Source organism: Lutra lutra, chromosome 3, assembly GCF_902655055.1.
Source record: "Lutra lutra chromosome 3, mLutLut1.2, whole genome shotgun sequence".
Taxonomy (NCBI): domain Eukaryota; kingdom Metazoa; phylum Chordata; class Mammalia; order Carnivora; family Mustelidae; genus Lutra; species Lutra lutra.
In genome coordinates, this window is record NC_062280.1 from 110,003,347 (window position 1) to 110,023,377 (window position 20,031).

The 20,031-nt window shown below is 38.4% G+C and overlaps 1 protein-coding gene across 1 annotated transcript in view; it reads left to right on the plus strand.

The window, feature by feature from the left end:
* The window catches only part of CNTNAP5 (contactin associated protein family member 5), an 847,743-nt gene that overhangs the window by 797,195 nt on the left and 30,517 nt on the right, over positions 1-20,031 (plus strand). The window contains exon 21 of the mRNA XM_047722671.1: positions 1,178-1,265. Within this exon, the coding sequence (XP_047578627.1) occupies positions 1,178-1,265 (88 nt within the window). The remainder of the gene's footprint in view (positions 1-1,177; positions 1,266-20,031) is intronic.

A 20,031-nucleotide genomic window follows, 5' to 3' on the forward strand; every position in this document is an offset into this window, starting at 1 on the left:
TATTTGACAGTATTATAAGGAAGCATATATTTTGAAAGATACTTCAATATGATGTCTCATACATACCAAGTGTTCAATAAATAGCAAATGTTATTCCAGTCTAATTTCATAAATGAAATAGTAATAAGTATTTAATGATGCACCACAAGTCATAGCAGCTGACTTCTCTCACAGCAGACACCACTGCAGAACCCAGATGATCCCAGGAGATGCTTAATCTGAGCAGAAGTGGGTTTGGAAGGACTGTGAGATATGGGAAATTGAGTCTTCATCCTGGGTTAGCTGCTCAGAGTGGAGAGCAGGGACTGGACACATCGTTTTAAGGGTTCTTAATTCCTCCCCCCCCCCGCCAAGTCAAACTGTAAGATAATGAGGATCCTTTCTAAGGAAAACATCATGTGAATGTTCAATGTAGAGCCTAGAAGAACTGCAGATTTGACTAGACCAAAAAGGCTGGGAATGGATGGGTAACACCGCCTTGGAATGAGGAGGAGGGGAAGAAAGGTTTAGAGCGGGGGTAGCTTAAGCCATAAGAGGAGGGTGCCCTAAAGGATTATCTTGTAAATAAAGTCCTAAAGAATCCCAGTGGTGCTTTTTGCTTACCCCTGTGAGGGGGGGGGTGGTTATCAGATGTTCATGTTGGTGGCAACTGTTCAGCTAGCTTCTTCTCCCCATGGTCCAACCTTTTGTCAAACTGAAATACTTGCTCAGCAAAATTCCCATATCCATACCTGAATGGGACCAGGTCAGAATTATTGTAGCAAAGGAGGCAGCAAAGGCCAAATGGGGATAGAGGGGAATGGGGAATGAACCGTGCTTTCCATTCAGTGTCAATCCTGCACAGCATGGTTCCAAGAAGGCTTCATTTGTTTGCTTGTTTGCAGCAAAGAACTTGGTGAGAAAATCTCAGTGGGGAGATAAATACCTGTCAAAAGCTGTACAGAATTTCCCAGGGAGACGACTTGTATGAAAGCCTTTATTTAACCAAGAGCGAAGAAAGGAGTATTTTTCATGCATTGTGGGAGAATTAGTGAGACATAACTTATCTCTCCTGAGAGAAAGTCCCAAAGAGAGGTCTGCTCTGTGTGTGTTTCCAAGCTCTTTCCAGATGGGAGGGTTTTATTCCCTTTACTTACAGACATCTGCTGATGCACCTTTGTTTTCTGTTTTCCTGCAGGTGGATCAGCAACTGCGACTAAGTTACAACTTCTCCCCAGAAGTCGAATTCAGGGCCATACGGTCACTCATCCTGGGCAAAGTCAGAGGTTTGTTGTTCTTGTCCATTCCTTTCCAGTGGGCTTTGTTGAAATCAATGAAGAAATAAATAATTTCCCTTGGGTTTTTTAGTGATTCAAATCTGGAGGCTCTTGCTCCTTTAACATGCAAGATTTAAAATTAAGGGTTCTGGGGCACCTGAGTGGTTCAGTGGGTTAAGCCTCTGCCTTCGGCTCAGGTCATGATCTCAGGGTCCTGGGATCGAGTACCGCATTGGGTTCTCTGCTCAGCAGGGAGCCTGCTTCCCCCTCTCTCTGCCTGCCTCTCTGCCTACCTGTGATCTCTGTCTGTCAAGTAAATAAATAAAATCTTTAAGAAAAAATAAAATTAAATTAAGGGTTCTGGCATAGGATGTGCTGAGACATATGTGGCAGGGTTGGGAGCTGGCATTTACATTTACTTTATAGAAGGCTGAGTAAGGCACATTAACATAGAAGTTGAGTAAAATAATGTTTTCTTACTTTATAATTAATTAACTTCAGATATTTATTTTTTAACTTAAATTTTCTTAATTTTTACTTAAATAAATTAAGGAATTTGGCTATCTGATTATTGGATTGTTCAAATGATTAGTCTCTTCATTAATTCATCACCAATTGAAAGAGGTTTGAAATCTCTTATAGTAGATTTTGTTTTTTTCTACTGGAAGTTCTATAAATTTTCATCTTATATACAATAAGAGTCTATTAGATGCATGCAAGATTGAAATTTTTTTATCTTGATAAATTGAACATTTTTTTCACACTAAAGTAGTCTTTTTAACTTAATTTCTCCTTGGGATTAAATCTGTTTTGTCTATTATTAATAAATCTGATTCACTTGTGTTTTAGTTAGTATTTGTGTGGTCTATCTTTTTCCCATATATTTTTTTCAATTTTTCTTTTTCTTCCCTTTTTTTCTCATTTTTTAAAAATTCAAGTGTAATGAAGATACAGTGTTATACCCCTTTCAAATATGCAATGTAACGATTAAGCAATTCTATACAGAGCTCGGTGCTCATCACAATAACTGTACTTTAAAAAAAAAAAACGTTTATTTATTTGAGAGAGAGAGAGAAGAGCACAAGTGGGGTTATGGGTAGAGGGAGAGAAACTCAAGCAGATTCCCCACTGAACACAGAGCTCTGTGGACCCCGAGATCTCAGGACCCTGAGATCATGACCTGAGCTGAAATCAAGAATCAAGTGCTTACTGACTGAGCCACCCAAGTATCCTATGATTAGTTTATTCTTGATCTTTCATTTTCTTTAGGCTTTCTTTCACAAGCTTTAATCTTGTGAAGAATATATAGCTGAATTTTATACTTCTTCCAATCTGACCATCTTTGGGTTATAAATTGACAAATGTAAGCCTCTCTACATTTTGTGGTTGCTTGTATGATTGGATTTATCTCTGCTTTATTATTTTCTATTCATTCAACTTTTTAGGAATTTTGAGCAAGAATTCATTTAACACTGGAAATAAGTTGCTTGCAAAATTGTGGAACCCCTTCCAGTATTGGTAGATTCTTGTTGCAGTCTTTTGGAATGATTCTTCAGCCATTCTGAAGGGATTTATGGGGGCTATTAGCTCTGAGACCATCACTGATGAGAATCTAGAGTCCAGAAGCCACTGAGGCCTCAGTCCTATAATACTGCTCCCCAGGAGGCAGGAAAAGTTCTCTGAAAAGTGATGGCAGGAGACACTTCATGTTACCATGATTTTCCTTGCCGGTAGAAACAACTGAAAAGGCATAAAAATGACTACTGTCTCACTGTACCCTTCCAGATCCATAACTTATTTCATTTCTAGAACATTATGCATGTCCAGAAACCCAGCTGCAGTCAAGTCCGGAAAAGTCAATTTTAGCTTCCAAAACAGCAGTTGAATGAGCCAGTCACCACTGACCAATGTCTAGATCAAATTTAGTGTGTTTATTTTCTGATTTCCAACCCTCCTATTAATAACAATTGTTTTATGTTTATGTTCTATGTAGACACCATTATTGTTATGGTTGCATTTATTTATGTATGTATGTATGTATGTATGTATGTATGTACGAGTGGGGCTAGGGAGGGCAGAGGGGAGAGGGAAAGAGAGAATCCCAAGCAGACTCCAAGCTGAGCTCAGACACCAACACAGGGTTCAATCTCACAACTCCAATATCATGACCCAGGCAGAAATAAAGGGTTGGACATTTAAGGACTGAGACACCCAGGTACCCTGACACTATTATTTGATTTACCAATGCAGTCACTAATTTACTGGTTCTTATTACTTCGTATGCTTCATAACTTTCTACTTTCTTTTTTTTTTTTTTTTTTTTTTTTTTTTTAAAGATTTTATTTATTTATTTGACAGAGAGAAATCACAAGTAGGCAGAGAGGCAGGCAGAGAGAGAGGAGGAAGCAGGCTCCCTGCTGAGCAGAAAGCCCGATGTGGGGCTCGAACCCAGGACCTGGGATCATGACCTGAGCCGAAAGCAGCGGCTTAACCCTCTGAGCCACCCAGGCGCCCCAACTTTCTACTTTCTATAGCGTTTCGATTCCTTCTTTCTGAAGGAAATCCTTATGAGTTTCTGTTTTGTTACGTGTCCCTTCATCTGATAAAGGACTTTATTTCACCTTTATTAATGGAAGTTAATTTTGCTATATGTACAATTCAATAATAAAAGAAAATTTTCTCTCTGATACTGAGAAAATTATTCAGGTACATGAAAGAGCTAGCTCACACACATAAAAACCCGTTATACTCATCTGTGCCCAATTCTGCATTCCCTGATGTTGAGGGACCAGTTTTAAACCCTCACCAGCACATCACTCTAGTCTTCTGTCTTTTGCTATTACTGCTGAAAAGTTGGCTGTCAGTCTGTCCTGCCTTTGAAAGTGCTCTGACCACCCTCACCCCAATCACCCACAAGCTACATTTAAGGTCCTCTTTTTTATTTAGGTGTTTTGCAGTTTTGTAGTCTTTGGCTGATAGTATATTTCTTTTAAAGTATCTTATTTGATGTTTGTGTTTCCTGTTTGTATCTATTTATTAGATCTTATGAATCTATGTATCTATATCAAATGTACTATTCACATGTATCCATGTATTAATTCTCAAAAATACTCAGCATGTCAAATCAGGCTTCTTTCTTATTCTCTCTGTTCAATTATTTTAGACCCACACTAGGTAAATTTTATATTTTCTAATTTTGTCTCCATGTTTCTTACTGTACTTTTATAATAAGTATTATTATTATTATTATTATTATTATTTTTGTCTATCTTGCTTTCTGGGGAATGTATTGTTTTTTCCTATCTTCAAATTCACTAATTCTCTCTTTAGCTCTCCCTAATATCTCATTTAATCCAGTCAATGAGACATTTTTCATTGATTATCATTTTATTTCTGGAAGTTTTTATTTGCTCTTTTTCAAACATATCTGTTTATTTAGTCTGTTTTCTCATTTTTATGTTTCTACATTTTATTCTTTAAATATTATGTTAATAGCTATTGAACATTTTGCCTCTGACAATCCTGATATCTGAAATCTGTAGGGGTCTAAATCTGTAATTTTTGGTTTTCTAGTCCTTGCCTATGGTCCCTTGTTCTCATGTGTGAAAACTGAATTTGTTGAAATTAATTTGTAGGAACATTGATGATCAAAAATTGGGAAGCTTTCCTTCTCCAGGCAAAATTTGCATTTAATTTTGCCAGATACCAGGAGGTGCTGCCAATTTAGGATTATTTCAAGTTCTCACTTTGGTTTGTTCTTGTTTTCGCTTTTGTGTTTTCTGAAAAGAGAGTATAAGCTTGAGCTGCAGGCCTGACTGAGAACAAACCTATGACTGAAGTTTTAGCAGAAATTTTGTTACTACTAATATCAGAATATGTCATCTGATTACTTTTGTTACTTTTTTTTAACAATTCAAAGCTGCATCAGAAATGGACAGGTTCTATGTTTATTCCATTTGCTGTTAGGTGATATTCTTTTCTAGTCTACTTTTCACTAAAGCTTCATGTGTGAGTCTCGGATTCAACATCTTCATTTGGCAAGAGGCTCACGGCTTGGATTTCTGTTCTACAAGGTGGCATAAGTATTTCCCCATGATACAACCTTGATATTGGTTTATGGTTCACTACCTTGATTTTTTCTTCCCATCCCTCCAAAAAGTCCTCTTAAAACTTATGACTTTGTTCCTGAAGTTCAGTGAGACAGTTAAAGTATGTTTATTGATTTTAATGAAGCAGAATTACATTTTACAGTATCTAGTCTATTGTTTGTTCTATACTACATAAATGTATATATAGATTCCTGCCATCCTTACTTCAGCTAAATCAAAAGAATCTTGGGAGGAAAGACAATTAGGGCTGTATGACCACAAAACTTAGTTGTTTTTCATAGCACCTTTTTTTTTTTTTTAAGATTGTATTTATTTGACAGAAAGAGACACAGCGAGAGAGGGGAACACAAGCAGGGGTAGTGGGAGAGGGAGAAGCAGGCTTTCCGCTGAGCAGGGAGCCTGATACAGGGCTTAATCCCAGGACCCCGGTTTCATGACCTGAGCTGAAGGCAGATGCTCAATGACTAAGCCACCCAAGCGTCCCTTTCATAGCACCTTCTTTGTGCAATGGAAGCTTTAGAAACAACCACTTATTTAAACAGTGTCCCTCCAATATTAGTCTTGTCACCATGTGGGATGTTCCCGTGGTCTTCCCATCTTTTAAATTAAACTCGTAATACGTAAGACTGAAAAGGTAACATTTTAATTAAAGGTACTAAATCACTGAGGGATACCTTGTCATTTTGTTTTGGGTACTCTGTGAGGAAAGATTGGAAAGAACTTGGTTAAGGTTGGGGAATAATACTCAGTAAAATCTCTTCCTTATGCTCACATTCGGGGACTCCCAACTGCTGGCCTCTCTCCCCATCCCAACTGCTGTTACAAACAGGAACCTCAATTAACCTCACCACTTCTGGTCTATGAGAGGTCTGTAGCTGGAGGAGAAGAAGGTGATATGAATATCAGCTTCATTATTAAGAAGGGACGCTGATCCTGGGAACTTGTTGGGATTAAGCCTTATGCATTAGAAAGAAAAAAGATGGTACACCAATAGGTAAGTGGCAATGATGGCAAATGAAACCCTACTCCACAATTTTAGTAGATCCCACAAGTCTGTTGGACACCTTCAACTCTAAAACAATGATGTGCAAGCATTTTTCATCGTAGATACCCAGGGCAAACAAGGGCAATAAATCTATTGCCTCAGTTTTCTTCAGTATCACTAATAGCATTCCATAATGATACAAGAACAGGTTATTTTTGTTTTGTTTTGTTTTTTCATTTCATATATATAATGATGAGTAAAACAGTTTCTTTCCTGAGAATTTCTGTGATGCAGGGACTAGTCCATGAAAATAACATACAATCATTGACATTAAAAACTGATTGCAGATGCTTACCTCTGGTAAGTTATGGGATATCTCTACATTTCTTCCTTGGTTCACTGACACTGTTTGATTTTTAGGGGAGTGTTTTTTGTTTGTTTTTTGTTGTTTGTTTTTGTTGTATGTTTTTTAGCTTGGTTCTATTGCATCAGTGGATTTTCAGAGAAATTAAAAAAAAAGAGAGAGATTGTGTATTTAGGCAAGCCATCCTTTTGGACAAGATCATCTGTTTCTAGTTAATAACAGTTCTTTAGAAAACATAGAAATGCATTCTTTAGATTCAAATAGTGTGACTTATCTGTGTGTTCCTAAGTATCCATCTGATTTGGCCTGGGCAAGAGAGCATGGACATTAGACATATTTAAGAATTCAAAAATCTTTAAACTTCTAAAAGAAACTACCTACTTTGGGGCGCCTGGGTGGCTCAGTGGGTTAAAGCCTCTGCTTTCGGCTCAGGTCATGATCTCAGGGTCCTGGGATCAAGCCCTGCATCGGGCTCTCTGCTCAGCAGGGAACCTGCTTCCCTCTCTCTCTCTCTGCCTGCCTCTCTGCCTACTTGTGATCTCTCTCTCTTTGTCAAATAAATAAAATCTTTAAAAAAAAAAAGAAACTGCCTATTTTGGTTTTGGTTTTGTTTTAATGTATTTTTTTCTGGCCCTGGCTTTCCCTAATTTTCTGTGCCAGATATATCATTAAATTTGTCTGTAACATTAAAAAAAAAAAAACAACTATTTTGGTAACTAATAATTAAGGAATTATTGTTGTTGCTATTATTATTATTATTAATCATTATTATCTTCCCAGAGGAGCTTTCTTAACTGTATTACAGATTTAGGAAGTAGCTACTTTTTAAAATATGGAAACATGTTAAATTTTAAGTAGAAATAAATCATAGCATTGCCTTTATACCATAGCTACCAGATACTGAATAAACACTACCATGAGACTTGTACTCAGGGCATGCTTATAGGATTGTCTGTTTATGGAGCTAACATTGACTAATTCCCTGCCTACTTGCCAATTTGAAAGGCCAAAGCTCACACCTGGCAGAGGCATTATTCTTGTGCTCTGATGGCTGTTTGCCCACATGGCTTCAAAGTTCAGTTGGTCCTAAGAAGCCATATGGAAATTGAAAGAATTCCTTCTCAACCTGCATAAAACCCAGCTAATCTGGAAATTGCAAAGCTAGCCGTGAACACTTGCAGATGATTTTTGGTCTATTAAAATGAAGTGAGGTTTGACTGTGTCTGTAGAGCAGGGTCCTTGAATTCTTTCAAATCCCTCAGTTTTGAACTTCAAGCCTACTGTGTCTTCAGCAACATCAGAACATTGTTGAATGAATGCCCTGATTATTGTTATGTTAAATTATTTCCAGACTATCTTATAGAAGGTTAGTTATGGTTGCCATTTTTAGAAAGTGCAGCAGAATTTGTGCATATAAATGAAAGGTGGGTACTTCAAAGTACTCATTTTGAAAGACTGCATATACCCTCATTTCTTTATGACTTTGTACAGAGTTGGATTCCCCTTATGATTCAAACCTGGTAGAGTTGATGTACACTGAGAAGTAAAGTTAAAAAGTGAAAGATGCTCAGCTTTTCAGGGACAAGGTGACACATGTTTGGTTCTCTGTGCTGTAATTGCTGTCATGTGACCATGGGGAAGTTGTCCAATCTGTCTGTAGTTCCTCACCAGTAAAATGAAGATGAGCTGCTTGATTAACTCATAGAGCTGTGTAAAGATTACATGAAACACTATATACAAAGCATTTGGAATTTAACACACACCCAATAAATGTTAATTTACTCAGTTTAAGATTGTAGGAACATAGAGAGCTGATGTTTTGCTCTAAGACTCTGGAAAGGCAGCTGTAAAGGTAGCTACCAAGAAGGGACACAGATGTGCTCTAAATGGCAGTGCTGAACCATTGCAGGTCAAAGACCTGAGGGTGACTTGCCATCAGAGCTGTTTCATGGGTGTATCAAGCTAACACCAACTAAAACAGTGGTGATGGTAGAGAATATAAGGTGGAATGGTGAAAATGGAAGGTTCAGTGTGTAAGATTTGTTTCAGGTACAAATGTGACCATGATTTAGTCTTTGTTAATCTGTTTCTTGCTCTACTTTTAACTCTGCTTACTTTTCTGTGCGGCTTCGTTCTCAGGCAGAATTTCAAGATTAACAAAGGTGGAATCAGCAACTCCAAGCTTAAATACTACCATTTCAGCTTCCCAGATAGAAAGAAGGCCTTGGATTTCTAAAATTTTCAAAGTCCTGGATTGACTCTTAAAGGACCAATTTGTGTCAGGTGACAATGTCAGATGATTACAATGTCAAAGTTATTGGAATACACTGAATGACTATTCCTGAATTCAAAGCACCCAGCTATGGCCCTATGGGGTAAAAGGGTCAGCTCAGCATTAACCACATGTGCTGAGAACAGGGAAGCTGAAGTGCTCTTCCAAGAAAGTGAGATGAATTGTGACTAGGGGAAATCAACAATAATCCAATAATGTCACTGCTTTTCTCAGCTGCCATCTCCTTCTTCCTATTCTTCTTCCTGTTCTTCTTCCTCCTCCTCTCCTCCTCCTCCTCCTCCTCTTTCTTCTTCAATTATTATTATTATGAGAGACCCAGAGACAGAGTTCTTGAGAAGGGGAAAGGGGCAGAAGAAGAAAGGGAGAGAAAATCTCAAGCAGACCCCACAAGACTGATGTGGGACTGAATTACCCCAAGATTACTACCTGAGCTGAAATCAAGTGTCAGATGCCTAACTGACTGAGCCACACAGGTGCTCCTATATTCTGCTTCTGTTAAACAGGAGAGAGGTGAATGCAGTTACAGAGGACAGACTAGAAGTTGTGCATAATTTTGGAACTGCATTATGCTTATGGGCATCAACAGCCCAAATATGTCACAATAGTTAAAATAGAAGTTGAGAAATGTTCTTTTAAGAAATGCATGTTACCTTCCTTGGGACAAGTTTATAGCTTTCCAAGAGACTCCACTGAGAAAGTTTTCCCTTTGAAAAAAGTATTCATTCATTCATTCTGAAAGCATAGGTTTCTTAAAAAATCTTATTTAGTTTCTGTTCATTCCCAGTTCTTTAGTAAATAAAAAGATTGCCAAACCGGAACCTTTTCTGATTTCTGATAATGCGTGTAATTGTCTCATACTATGTCCAGAGATTTCTTTTGTGATACTGTTTCTCTGGGTAATAAGATATTTCAGATTCATTAATCTAATCTGATCTCCTCATGAAGTGAATCATGCGTTTTCAAGTATCCCAAAATATCAGATTGCAGTAATCATGCCAATTTCTTAAATACACAAACCTTATCCTTTGTATTTTGAAGACAGCCAACACTGAATTGTAATTTGGTTATACAGGATTTGCTACTGTTTCTTAAAAAACAAAACAAAACAAAACAAAACAAAACAATAACAACAACGACAACAAACTGCCTTTGTTCCCCATAGAGAATTTCAATAGATGATTTAGTTTCACTTCATGCAGAAGGAATGTGTGTTATCTTCTGATTTAAAATGCAATTTTATTTTGTGTTTGAAATGAATCACTTCATGATAGGAGCCTAGACCTACTCCCTGCTCTGTGCTGCTCTGCAGAATTCTTCTTTGTAAAAGCAAAAGCGCATTTTGAACAGTATGCCCCTTGGTTACTCATTCAATCTACTCTCTTGCTTGCCCTATCTAAACTAGTGGTAAAAACGGAAGGAAGGAAAGGTATCTAAGATATGATGTTTCCAAATGTAGACTATCCTCAGCTGTGAGGAGATGTTTTAATCTTTTCGAGAAAGGGATGGCCCTTCCAAGGAAGTGTCAAACTTGGTACATCTTTGCCTGGCTCTGTTAGCAAAGGATATTTCCTGTGGTCTACCACAAGTGCCATGGTGTGACTGTTACGGATAGAAGTTCAATCAATTTTTATCATATTCAGGAGTCCTTAAGAGAAAAAAAGAAAGTGTACATTGTCTGGAATATCTGTCATTCTTTTAAAACCAAACTATGGGGCGCCTGGGTGGCTCAGTGGGTTAAGCCGCTGCCTTTGGCTCAGGTCATGATCTCAGGGTCCTGGGATCGAGTCCCACATCGGGCTCTCTGCTCAGCAAGAAGCCTGCTTCCCTCTCTCTCTCTCTCTCTGCCTTCCTCTCCATCTACTTGTGATTTCTCTCTGTCAAATAAATAAAAATAAAAATCTAAAAAAAAAAAAAAAAGGCAAAGTATTTCTAAAAAAAAAAAAAAAAAAAAACTATGACAGGAGTGATCGAGAGAGTGGAATCCAGACTTTATTTTATTTATTTTTTATTATTATGTTATGTTAGTCACATACAGTACAATCATTAGTTTTTAAACATGAAGTCTACCACTTGTTAAGTCTGTGATATTGGGCAAGTCACTTAACCTCTGTGACTTAGTCTCCTCACCTATAAAATAGCTATATAATAGCACTGACCTCCTGAGATGTTGTGAGGAAAAAAAAAATGAGTTAACATAAGAACTTAGATCTAACACAGAGCAGTGTATTATTAAATAATAATAGTACAAATAATTTCCAGTTACTCTTATACTTTTAATATCAGTATGCTATAAATATTATACAAGTATTATTAGTATTTGATTAGTGAAGAAAATCTAGTACTTACCATAGCCTGAAAGAGATACTCCAAAACCTTGAAAAACTTTAATATTCCCAATCTCACCTTGATGATTTCCTTTGAAAGTGGAATAATTATAAAGTAAGAAGCATCTATAGAACAGGAACGATTTATTTGCTCATCTGATTGTTTGGGGTATCTCGGTGGCCTAGTAAACTGCATGGCCCATTATAATTCTCAATAGATTTTCCATGATAAGACCCTACCTCTAACTGATGCTTGGCAAATAATCAATTCATAATTTCTGATGAATACATCTTAAGAGAGTTAAACCAGGTCACACCTACCTGATATTCTTTACATGTATGTTCTCAGTTGCTCCTCATGGATTTTAACCATGTGAGAGTTGGTGGATCAACTAAGCTTAAAACATAGGATCCAATGGGATTTTTAGAAATGTCAGCCACCACCTCCATCCCTCTCTCATTCACAATATGGAGGAATCATGGAGTTCCCAAGACAGGACCTGAGTCTTATGTACGGCTACATACTTGCTACTATATCAGGAAGCACATATTAAGTGCCCCTTTGCATTTCTTGAGGAAAAAACAATGGATAATGTGTAAATATTAGAGTTATAGGAATTGAAAGTTCATTCTTCTACACATTAATGGGCTCAAGGCCATACAGCTCAACTCACTGTAGCTTGATCTTTGGTGAGGATCTCCAGATTCCCCGTATACTGTGTTTGTCCTTACAATGGTACCTGGTAGTGGGGTAGAAAATTAACTGGCTTGGTATCAGGCAGTGCGGGGGTTAAATCCTATAATAGTCACCTACTAGCTATGTCCCTACTCTTAACTTCTCTTCTTTGGGCCTGGTATCCTCATCTGTATAGTAGTGGTAATACTTGCTGTATTGACTGGTGATGAAGATAAGAGGTAATGTGTGTAAAATGTCTGGCACACTGTGGTATTTGAAAACAGCAGCTATTATTAATAAGATCATACAGCCATCCTGCCTATTGATTTTCTTCAGCTGGTATCCATTTTCCTTGCCAATGGCCCTGCTATTGATTTGTTTACCCTTGGCCTGAGAGATCTGGGACAATGTTACAAATGTCAGCGTTGACAAGGTAATGAAGTGAAGGGGTTCCTAGCTGAGTAATTAACTCTACAGCAGCCCTTCTGTTACCTTCCCCCAGCTCAGTGGGAATGGAAGCACTAACCTGGTCAGAAACTGAAAGGGGCAGTGGAACAAACACACATTAGAATTGTAGATGTTTTCCCATGGAGTGGAGAGAAAATCCAGGTACAAAGAGGGTCATGTGACCACTGGTTACTCATTTAGTCTACCAGGGTTTTATTTTTGGAAGATGCCCTTAATAATAATAAAGTGAGTATTAAAACAGATTAAGAAGTCATGAAGTTCATTTCCACTTATGAGTAAATATGGGGTATCCACTTCTAGGAGAGATTTGATCTGAATCCCTGCATCTTTTCTTTTTTTTTTCCTTTTTTTTTAAAAATTTTTTTCAGCATAACAGTATTCATTGTTTTTGTACCACACCCAGTGCTCCATGCAGTCCGTGCCCTCTCTAATACCCACCACCTGGTTCCCCCAACCTCCCACCCCCCCACCTCTTCAAACCCTTCAGATTGTTTTTCAGTCCATAGTCTCTCATTGTTCACCTCCCCTTCTAATTTCCCCCAACTGCCTTCTCCTTACTCCCCATGTCCTCCATGCTATCCCTGCATCTTTTCTATTTCACTTCCACAGGGATTTTCGCAAGTGATCAGTGTCAGGACTTGACACCTGTAGCTAATATGCTAATGTTCTCTACCTTTAGCTTGAGAAAAAATCAGATTGCCTGCTTTCCAATGAGAAGGATAAATAAGTAAATCTTTCTACTTAGAAAATTTCTGGCTTAAGATGATCTCTTAAAATGAATCACAATTTTTTCTAGTCTACCAAAGACTTGGATATGTGCTTTAGCTTCCCAATCTTTTTCCTTGCTTTTTACAAAATACTTCTATAGAATATAAGCTTCAAATAGGCCATTACACTCTTAAAAGATTAATGTTATATAAATGTTTGGAATTAGGAAGATTACACCCAAGCATTCTTTGTGGGTAATTAATTCAATGCAGCCTTTGAGTACCTAATATGTACAAGACAAGATTTTAAATGAAACTAAGAATATTTTTAAGAGATATAGCTTTGGGATGATTGCTCCCAAGATGATAAAACACAAATCTATGCAGGTACCCTTATTTAATGATTATAATATGAGTAATTTTACTAAGTGTTTCTAGGATTCTTGAGAGAGAGAAACCATTTCTAGCCAAGATGATTCTGAGTAGTGTCCTGGAAGGGATCACTCTGACCCTAGTCTTGAAGCACAGAGATGGTCTCAGGAGATGGAGTGCATTTTTGGGAAGCAGTGGTGTAAGCCAAATAAGACAATCAGAAGGCAAAGATAGAGTGCTCGCAATAATAAATAGGCCATCTTCAGATGTTCTTCTTTGTGCCAGGGAGTAGAGAGCAAAAAGGCAAACAGGAAGGTCCAGGTGGGATCATACTGTGTTCTGCCAAGATGTTTGGACTTCATTATGTAAATGGCAGAAAGCACTTAGGAGGACTCTCATGGTCAGAGCTGCTGGTGTAACTCTCTTTTATGGGTAACAGGTAAGATGGAGAAGAGAGAGACTGGTGTGGAGGCTATGCTAATATCTGTCCTTTGAGTAGGAAAGGACAAGAGCCTGGACCAAAGGATAGCAATAAAACTTGGGAACAGGTGCAGGGGAAGCTTATGAAGTAGAAATTGGAGTATCTGGGTAAGTCACTGGGTAGGTGGATAGAAGTATAAGGTGGACTGGAGAGGAGCACAAGAGAATGGGAACTGAGTTGTAGCGTTGGTCAGTCATTGCAGACGGAAATCAGTTTTGGTCTGGCCTGAGTTCATGTTTGCTAACTTGAGGCAACATTATGGTGGATTGTAAAGCTGATACATTACATACTACCTTTAAGCCAGCACTCCAGGCCTGGTCAACTGCTTCTGGATTTGTGAAATTTCTATCATCAAGGACAGGGCAAAGGGGCACATACCAGACTGTACTAGGAAAGTCCTGCTTGGACCCTTCCCAGTGTGTCGATTTCTGCATTAGTCCACTTCCACACGGGATACCCTGAGTTAGCTTACCATTCCTTGGCTTATAGTTCTTATCTGTGTATGTAGTTGTTTCCCTGGGGAAGACTATGGTCTTTGAATGAAGGGACTTTTTGTTATCTGTATTCTTATCACTCCCATGTCATAGCACTTGCCTTTGTGCTGTGACTGTTCTCCATATGCATTTTACAATACAGTTCTTCTGACTAGTGTATTACAGATAGAGTGCCTGTTGTCTGTGCAGGAGGAAAATGCCTGTGTTCATATTCCTGATTTTATAATCCAGCGCTAGGGTGAACAGCCATTCTGGTCTGTGGGAGACTGGAGAATTTCTAGGGACAAGGAATTCTCAGTGCTAAAACGGAAAAGATCCTGGACAACCCTGGGCAAGTAGTTACTCCATGCCATGCCTAGTTGAGGGATTCTGAATAGCTTGGAGGAACCAGACTCAGGGCTTTGGATGCTAGCTGAGCAATCAGGTCTCCTGTTAGTCACAGTCAGAGCAGAGCCCAGCAGTTACTAACCCAGCTGGCTGACCCAAGTGAGGCTGGAGAGGGAGTGAGAACAAACCAGTCAGCTTACTGACTAGCACCTCCCAATCCCCTGCTGTGGTGCTGAGCATGTGTGCAGAGATACTGAAGAGTGTTAGGTTGTTTCTGCCCTTACAAATCCAGTGGGCTCAATGGAGACATGAAAGTGCATGCAAGCAGTAATCTCACAACAATCTCTAACTCATGGAAATTGGATCCTAAGGGCATTAAGAGCCCAAAGAAAGGAAGAAGCAAAACCAAACCATCCGTAGCTAGGATACTGTTCACCTACTGATTCTGGATGGGGAACGTCAAGCCTTTGTTTGTGAACCTATCATTTCTTGCTATGGCTAGCAGTGGGGTCTTTCCATTGGAGGAAACTTGTAGACACATAGGTATCAAATGTGCATAGCATGACATGCTCTCCATCTCTGAGCAGGAGAGCTCACCTGCATCTTCCATTCTAGCAAGGACTCACATTATCCAGCAAGTGGTGGCCTTGGTTATTGGCAGAATGGTTCTCCTGAGGTCTGAGTGAAATTTTGTATACATGGGAAGCTTAGCTCTTATAGATTAATATGGAGTTTCAAAATGGAGTTATCTTATCACTCTGAGTATATTGGTGTGTGTGTGTGTGTGTGTGTCCCTCCGTTCTGATTATTTCTGCATAGTTACTTTGTCCCAAGTTTTTTTTTTTTCCCCTCTGTTATGTCATTTGATCTCCCCCATTCTCATTAGAGGATTTTCTCAGAGCTTTAATGATCCCAGGCTTTTTGCCTGTATTTAAGAATGGGTTTGTGAGCATGTGTTCAATGGGAGCTACACTGAAGGATATGGCTGGGCCTTTAATTAGAAAAACTCTAATTGCATCTTCAGGCCATGCTTTTGGGATAGCCATATTTCCCAGGAAAGACCTTTCCAGTCCCCTGCTTGGAAGGAGGAAGATTTTGAAAGTCCTGATGGGAAGAACAATCTGAGGCACATTATCTGCTGGGGAAAAGCGCTTGTATTTCCTTTGTTTTCTGTGGCCTGAGTTGTGGGCCCTTCCCTCACCTACCTGTCATAATCCCACAGTATCATAGCACTTACTTATTCATTTCTCCAAGAAGTATGGGCAGTTGAAGTTCTAAAGTGCACTATTTGGAGTTATTTTCTCTTTCTCTAGGATTTCTGTCTTTATGAGGTGATCACTGCAGAGTTGGCTGTAACAGAACAAAAGGCTTTTGGATGCCAAATATTCCAAATTTAGAACCTACTCGTGTAAGTCAGGGCTCAGCCAGTAAAGCCTCACTGTGGGAGATACTATGTTTGAACCTGCAAAGAGCAGGTTCACATGATCATGGAAGCTGAGCATGAGCTCTGAAGTCTCAGGGTGGGCTCCTGGGAAGTGCAGGCTGGCACTCTGAGGCATTGGCTGTGCACAGTGGGATTTCTTCTTCAGCAAAGCTTAGAGAGCCACTTTGCTATAAATCCTTGCAACCCATCGAATCAGACTCACACAGATTATCTAAGATAACCAGTCAACTGATTATGGATTTCATTCACAGCTACAAGATACTTTCTTGGCAACAGTCAAATTGGTGTTTGAATAACAGTAGACTACTGCCTGGCCAAGGAAGCATATCAATAGACCATTGTTGCACTTTCTCATTTGTGTGTGTGTTTTTTTTAATTGAAGTAAAATTATCCTAACTTAAAATTATAATTTTAAAGTATGCAATTCAATAATATTTATTACATTCACAATGTTATTACATTATTTATATACAGTTCCCAAACATCAACATAAAGGGGACCCTGAGCCAATTAGCAATCACTCCTCATTTTCCCTTCTTCCCTGCTCGAGGCAAGCACTAGCTGCTTTCTGTATCTATTGATTTACCTATACAGGATGTTATCTATAATAGAATCATACAGTTTGTGACTTTTGGTGTCTCATTTTGTTTTTGTTTTTATTTTTTCACTTAGCATAGTTTTTGAGGCTCAGCAACATTGTAGCATCTATCAGTACTTTATTCCTTTTATGATTAAATAGTATTCCATTGTATGGATATACCCAATGTTTTGTTGTCCATTTATCTGCTTGTGGATATTTGGTATGTTTTTACCTTTTGGCTGCTGTAATGTAAATAGTGCTGCTGTGAAGATGTATTTATATGTATATTTGAATGCCAGTTTTCAGTTTTCTTAGGTAGATGTCTAGGAGTAGAATTGTTGTCTTTGGAAGGCTATCATACACAAGGTTTAGCCAACCAGGAAATTTAGGAAATCCTGTATTGTAACGTGGTTCCCCATGCCTTCCTGTCAATCCATAGAGGTCTTTAAAGAGGACTCCTGCTTGTTCTTCTGAAGACCCTACCTGTCTGCATCCTGGAGGAGGCAAATGTACTCCCACATCTTATCCTCCTAAGCCTCAAATATCAAATAATTAGACTAAGAACATGTATCTTTCCTTAGGCTCTGTCCCTGGAACCTTTGGAATTCTATGAGTCATATCTAAGTGATTAGCAATTACTGTTTGCCTTTCAACATGTCCGTAACATCAAAAAGCCCTGAATTCAAATTTTCAACATTTTTCCTTGTGTGGATCACAGACATATACTTTCAGTGGTCATAAGAACTCTTCTATCCAGTGCTTCTATAGGCATTGAGGTATGGGTTTAATCTTATTTATTTATTTATTTAATTTTTTAATTTGTATCTTATTTTTATTTATTTGTTTGTTTTATTTTTATTTTTATTTATTTTATTTCTTAGGGAAAGAGAAAGCAAGGGAAGCTCAAGAAGTCTCCATACTCATACTCATGTTAGAGCCCAATGCAGAACTCTATTCCATGACCTTGAGAAATGACCTGAGCTAAAATCAAGAGTCAGACACTCAAGTGACTGAGCCAATTACGCACCCCATCTTTATTTGTTGTTGTTTTTATCTTAGTGGTCCCACCTCCCCAAATAGTGTTCATAGGTCTGTACCTCTCAGTAGTGAGCTGTTTATTAATCATCAGCTAGAGACTCATCCGAGTAGCTGAGTGAATGCAGTGAAGCTTGTACACTTTGTAAAGGCAGAAAAGTGCAACAAGAGAACATGAGCTGTGACATCAGGCAGACCAAGCCTAAACCTGGACTCAAGCTTGGCTCAAACACTGGTTACTTGAGAGCTTGGCTCATTTCTTTATCTTATTTAGGTCTCAGTGTTCTTATCTGTAAAGCAAGAATAACTACTGCTTACCTATCAGGATTGTTTTGATACTTAAATAATTGTGTGTGTGTGTGTGTGTGTGTGTGTGTGTGTGTGTGTGTGTTGTGTGTAAGAGTATGTATGCATTATATATTTCCACACATAGTGCTTAGCACACTGTGACTAACTGATATTTCAATGTTAAATGGAAGCAGTTATAGAAGGGGAATCTGAAAGTGGAAATAGTAGAAAGAATTCCTGTGAAATTCATGCCAGAAAGAAAACTAGGCAGATGAGAAACTCAGTACCTCCTAACTTTTTCTTTTATAATATCTTTATATCTAGTTGCCTCAATCCATTGAGCATCTGATTCTTGAGTTCAGCTCCGGTCATGATCTCAGGGTCATGACATCAAGCCCTGCACTGAGCTCTGGGATCTGCTTGAGGTTCTCTCTCTCCCTCTCCCTCTGTCCCTCATCTCTCTTTCTCCATCTAATATGTTTACTCTCTGACACAAGGTATCCCCTTATAAAGGTATAGTTCTGCATAGCCAGAAGGCAGTGAGGATAGGATGGGATGAGCAGGCAGGACCAGATCCTGAAATGTCAGGACTGTTTGTTTGGTTTTCTGTAATATGATAGAAAGGCATAGATGCTTTTATTCGGAAAGGAGATAAAATTCTTAAATGCTTCCTTTGGTCTTCTTTACCCAGCAAGCTCTTTTCTAAGCTGTGGTGTTATATTTGTTATCACAATGTGAGGTGTTTTTGCAGTCATATACTCAAGTGCCCTTATATGATATGGCTGATATTTATTGATCAAATTAAAATGCAAATACTCTTATCTGTTACTACTAATGCCCCAAATTGCTAGGATAAAAATGGCAGCAGGTGCTTTCCTATTATAATTATGTCACACAAGTTCTTTAAATTTTTTTTTCCATTTGCTCCGTATATTCATTTTGCTTTTATTGAAGTATTTGAGTGGTTTAAGACTATAGTATTTCTACTGTTACCTCTGCTATTTCAAGGATGACTGGAATAAATATTACTTATTTATTCACTTACTTATTAATTACTATTTATTTATTTACTTAGTTATTTAGTTACTTATTGTTATTTTCAGTGGAATGAGTTCCAGTCAACTATCATCTACTGATACCAGCTACTTCCACAACCTTATTCCATGATATCTGTGAATTCCACAAGGACAGGGCTTTGGGAGTATTATAATATTCCCAAAGTATAATAACTTTTTGGGCTAGTTATTTTTATCCTGTTTTGAGAGGGTTCAGTAACTTGCCTTTTCTGTTTTAATGCCAGCTCATTTCTAGTTTCCAGCACCTGCAATAATTTTGCTGAGGGCTTTTTCTGGCTACTAAAATCATGCTTTGCCTGTTTACTTGGCAGGCCAGACATGTCAGGGATTTAATGGCTGCAGGGAAAAACCCTGAGTCAATGATAACATGATGTAGTATATAAATACCCCAGCTCCTTGCCACCAATCGGGATAAATATGGTGTGTGTGTGTGTTTTCCCCATTTTTTTTTTTCTAGTGTCTTTCCAGTTGGCCTCTGTCTGGTATGATAATGCATATATCACTAGTTTCCTTCCCACTTTTATTTTCTCCCTCACCCTGCCAGTGTTTTCCTTCGCTTCCTAAATAAAGTACAGACTCTCTAGTGCTTGCCTTAGAGTCTGCTTTTGGGAGAATTCAAACTCTAATGCTCAACCACACATATCAATTGGCTGAAGTGATATGCAAACCATCTAGAAAGCTGAGCTCAGGAGAGCCCTTCTCTTTCTCCATTTAGTCAAGTTCTGTCCACATGATTTCTCAGGGTAGTGGGG